The sequence below is a fragment of the Hydra viridissima genome, unplaced genomic scaffold, assembly GCF_058129835.1.
Source record: "Hydra viridissima isolate aposymbiotic clone 2 unplaced genomic scaffold, HvirCarnegie_v1 scaffold_1, whole genome shotgun sequence".
In the NCBI taxonomy this organism is placed as follows: Eukaryota; Metazoa; Cnidaria; class Hydrozoa; order Anthoathecata; family Hydridae; genus Hydra; species Hydra viridissima.
Genome location: NW_028324300.1, coordinates 21,060,213 through 21,065,253, shown reverse-complemented (window position 1 = coordinate 21,065,253; position 5,041 = coordinate 21,060,213). Strand labels below are relative to the sequence as shown.

General features: G+C 30.3%; 1 protein-coding gene across 1 annotated transcript; it reads right to left on the bottom strand.

The window, feature by feature from the left end:
- Nucleotides 1-899: 899 nt before the first annotated feature.
- LOC149893858 (uncharacterized) lies at nt 900-2,843 on the bottom strand. Its single transcript, XM_090075695.1, has one exon. The coding sequence runs from the start codon at nt 2,798-2,800 to the stop codon at nt 1,007-1,009; it is 1,794 nt and encodes a 597-aa protein (XP_089931821.1). The 5' UTR covers nt 2,801-2,843; the 3' UTR covers nt 900-1,006.
- Between the last annotated feature and the right edge of the window lie 2,198 nt (nt 2,844-5,041).

Genomic DNA, 5,041 nt, shown 5'->3' with positions numbered 1-5,041 from the left:
CGTTTATCACTAGCTTAAACTCAAGTATAATACGTCAAAGGCAGTAGCCTTAATACTACTGGCTTAATACTCTAATACTCTTAATAATATAAGGTTGCCAATATTGTACCCCCTAAGACAAAATTAAGTAATGTAGGCAATCTACTGAGTAAAAACCTGGATTTTCAATTGGATTTCATAATTTAGGGATTGTTTGTGGTAAAGATGTTTAAAAAGCTCAAAATTTAAAAAGCGTTAAGTCTCGAAGAATCAAATTAAAAAAATAGCGCTAAGAGTATAATTAAGGAAACTATATCCTTAATTGTACCATTGTAATCCGATATTGTACCACTTTCTTGATTTCAATTACTTTACAGCTTTTGCAAATATTTTATGATTTTAGATTTAAGGGATTTAAAGAACTGATTAAAAGGAATGGTTTTTATAGAATCAGCAATTGGAAATATTCTGATATAACATAACATAACATCTAACTGCCCATAATATAATGAAATGAAGTTTTTTATTTAACAAACTCTATGCAACTTGAATTTTTTTTACTTCTGGAAAATGCCAAAAACAGGTAGGGGAGAGTGGAGTATTGGCGAACAGCTAAGCGGGAATGCGAATTAAAGACAACTATAACTATATATTGATGATATTTATTGCTTATCATTTAGTCTAACTATTCAGTTAAAAACACTCAAAAGCAATTTTCATACATCTTATAAAAAAATAGAAAATTCGATCAAAAACAAAACCATTGGTGTTCGGAATTACCCTACGTACGTGGGGTAATTCCGAACATACCGTGGGGTAATAACAAACACTTTTGGAGTGGATAAAATGATGATTAAAGCAAATCAAACTTAATTGAAGCGCTAAAATATTATTGAATAAAATTTTAAACAAATCAAATGTTAAGAAAGAAATATCAACAAATTTTATTCAAACAAAATAAAATGTTACATCAATGAAATGTCAAATATCTATCAATGTTATTCTAACATATTGTTACTTCCATTTATTAAGTGCAAAAATCACAGAGAAAACCTCTAGATGTGCTTGCACAACTTGTGCACTTCTCGTGGGACCACGACTTACATTTGTAACACATAATCCAGTCTTCCGTTGGTGGATCATGATACTTTTCTTCACAAATTAAACAATAACAATCATTTTCTTTATCATCTCTGGTTATTATTTTCTTCTTTGGTTCATTATTAGCCTCAAACTTATTAAAGTTGCTTCCTACCTTCTTTTTTTTAACAGAAATCTTTTTTACTTCTTGTTCCTTCATACTTTTCTTTTGCTCCTTGTCCTTTAAAAAATCTCTCATTGGAGAACTAGTGATAATAGTCGAATGTTTCTTTCTTAGACTTTCTCTGGTTTTCCTTTTTGGCAAATTAGGTACAGAGACAATATTCAAAAGAGGTATTGACTGATTTGATCTATTTGGTAGCAGTTCAGGGGAGACATTCACATCAGGTGACAGACTTACACTAGAAGGATTCAATGACAGATTAACTAACACTTCAGATGATTTGGCTTGAGTATCTGATTGATTCATTGCATTTACCTGGGATTCTGAACTCATAATGTTATCAAGTAATGACGTTTCAGGTGTAACGATACTTCTTGGAAATAAATCATTGAATTTTGTGGGATCTAACGGATAAATACCAGCTCCTCGAAATCCATTGACTGCTTTTTCAATATTGCTGAGACGATTAAAAGCTTTTGTAAATAGTTCAACAATTTCATATTGAGTAATTCTTCGGCCTACGTTTGCTGCCATAAAAATTTCACATTCCCTGTTATATGCAGATTTAAGTGGACCAAAGTATGTTAAATCTAATGGTTGCATTTTATGGGAAGTGTGTGGTGGAAGGGATAACAATACAATTCCATTTCCACGACAAAGTAGAAAGCAATCAAGACTAATATGGCTCTCATGGTTATCTAGAATTAATAACACAGGTTCGTCTTTGGTTGGTTTAGCAAATGACATAAAGTGATTAAGCCAGTCCACAAATAAATTTTCATTGATCCAACCTGAGTCACTGACCGTGGCAAGCATATCGACATTGCCTCCCCGCAACAACTGATCATTCATGCGTTTTCTTTTAAATACAAAAAATGGAGGAATATACTTTCCTGAAGCACTGAATGCACAAACAACTGTAGTTGTTGAACCCCTTTCCCCACTGGTTGCCATCCCAACTTGTTTCTGGCCCTTAGGGGCTAATATTTTGGAGTTTCGTTGAATATTAGAAATACCGGTCTCGTCAACATTATATATATGATTAGTGTCGAAGTTATAAGTTCTTTGTAAAGTTTCCAGATTTTCAAAAAACATTTTTACTTCTGTTGCATTAAATCCATTTATTCTGTTTAACGAAGTGGGCTCAGGTTTTCTCAATGAAATATTTGAATTTCTTTTTATGAAAGAATAATACCAGTCTTTACCTGCCAATTGGGTTGTCCTATTAAATTTATGGTTCAGGTTATTTTGTTCAGCAAATTTGAAAGCAATTTGTCGCACCATTTTAATTGTTAACCCATAAAAAACCTGGCTACATTTGACAATATATTCCTTTAACTCTTTTTCTTGTGCATCTGAGAATATACATTTTCTTCCACCTCTTGGTTGTGTTATGAATTCTCTCTTGCAGTGGTCAAATAAAGTGGTTTTAGGCACCGAATAAGCTAAAGAGGCTTGACTTAATGACAAAGTTTTATTGTTCACATCTTTTATGGCCCTTTTTAAATCCTCTAGTCTATATTTTATTTCAGTTTTTCTATTATAATTTCGTGGCATCTAAAATGAAAAAGAAATTTAAATAACATATAAATACATATATATATATATATATATATATATATATATATATATATATATATATATATATATGTATATATATATATATATATATATATATATATATATATATATATATATATATATATATATATATATATATATATGTATATATGTATATATATATGTATATTGTAAATGTTTAACTTGCTTCAAAATGTAATTTTAACTTTGAATAATAATAAACTAAATAAATAATTTATAATAACTTTATTTAAGAAACGTCCGTGTGTACACTAGAATACTTCGATGTTTTCTCAAAGTATTTGAAAAGAATATAGCGTATCCAATGAGATATATTAAGTTAATATATATCATTGAGCATTTCTGATATCACACGGACGTAGGCGGTGACATAAGCGTTCGTTATTACCCGACTAAGATCGTTCGTTATTTCCCAGCGACCCAACCAAATGAAATTAAATGAATATATTGAGGTTGTATTAATATACCCTAAATATAATACGTGTTAAAAAACTCCATGATTATGATACTTTGCAACTACATAAAAAAAAGTTTAGGTTTTATATACTTAGTATAGCCAATACATAAATGTTTCGCAAGTAAAAATTACATGAAACAAAGAGAAAAACTTAGAATAGATCTATCGTGAACAACATGCGCATCTATACTACACTACTGTACGTCTGGAACTGATCATGGAACACACTCTCGCCAGGGGGAAAAAAATTTGTCAAGTTTCCTAATCGAACATGCCGTAATGACCTTGTTCGGATTTACCCCGCGTTCGCCAATACCCCACTCTCCCCTATCACCACATATGGTACAATTTTTATTTAAATTTTATGTTTACCAATGGGTTAGCTAAGATTAGAATAGAGGAGGAAGTTAGGTATTAAAGATAGTTATACTAAATAATGTAAAACAATATATACTATATCCGTTTTAAAAACAACCACACTAAATATTGTAAAATAAAATACATAAAAACATTATTTTTGGCAAAAGTTTCAGATATATTGTATCTGTTTTTGATTAACACCTGCACAGTCAACATGACACCAGCCTTGACATATTGGTAAAACTGAACTAGAGAGTGCATCTTTTTAAGGACTGCTTGTCAATACAAGAGTATTACTGAAATTTTTCTTTTTTTGTTTAAGTGGTGAAGTTCGTTTTGTAAGTATGGATATTTCTCTAATTGGAATCTCAAAAGGAATTTGTTAACTTTACACGCATTTTTTAGCGGTCAGAATGGTTGCGTCGGTACAATTAAGGATATGCCTTGAGGTACAATTTACGCAACTAATTTGACATTCAGTTAAGTAAAAAATTTGACAACTAAAAATAAGATATTTTTAATTCTAGGTATTTATTTTAAATTTAGATAAATTATGCTTTAACATAACTACACTGAACAAATCATATCTTCTACTTTCTTTAGTGAAATACGCTTAGCCATAAAAACCTAAAATAAGAAATCTCCAATAACAAAACAACAAGAGCTTACTCCGGTCTTAATGCAGTTAGATGACAAAAAAAAACAGTTGACTACATAATTTCATTCAGCAAAGATAAAAAATAAGTTAAAAAATTTCTTGTGGGTTGTAAAAGTAACGAGTTATGTTAAAAGTACAATATAGGCATCGGTACAATATTAGCAACCTTACCCTAGTATAATTTTATTAAAGATATTAGGTTTGTGTTTTGTTTCGAAAAACTTTCGGTTGTTTTAAATCAAGCTTTTTTCAACCCCCATCAATTCAACCACAATCATTTATGTTGACTGATATTATTTTTTATGTAACTTGGATCAATTTATACTTGCTGTTTCCATAGCAACCAAAATTATAAAAAAAAACTTTGAAAAAAAGTTTTCGTTAAGATATCTGTCTAAGAGGCGTGGGCATAATCTAAAACTTGCTAATCCTTTTAAGTTTCCTACTAAAACTTGCTAATCCTACTTAGTTCCTAGTAAGTACTCGTCAGGAACTTACTAAGTTTTAGTAGGAAACTTATTAAGTACTTAACGGGATTAGCCGGTTTTTTTTTCTCGGGCAGTCAGTCAATAATTATATTAAACAAAATATTGAGAAAATTAAAATAACAAAAAAAAAAAAAAAAAAAAAGATTTTAGAAGACGTAGTTCTTGGAAAAGGGCAGTTAGGGGTCAGGACGGGATTAGGTTAGCTCTGACTACCGTAACTTTTTGCAAATCAT

Excerpts from the sequence above, each read along its gene's own strand:
- LOC149893858 (XM_090075695.1), bottom strand. The coding sequence starts at position 2,800 with ATGCCACGAAATTATAATAGAAAAACTGAAATAAAATATAGACTAGAG.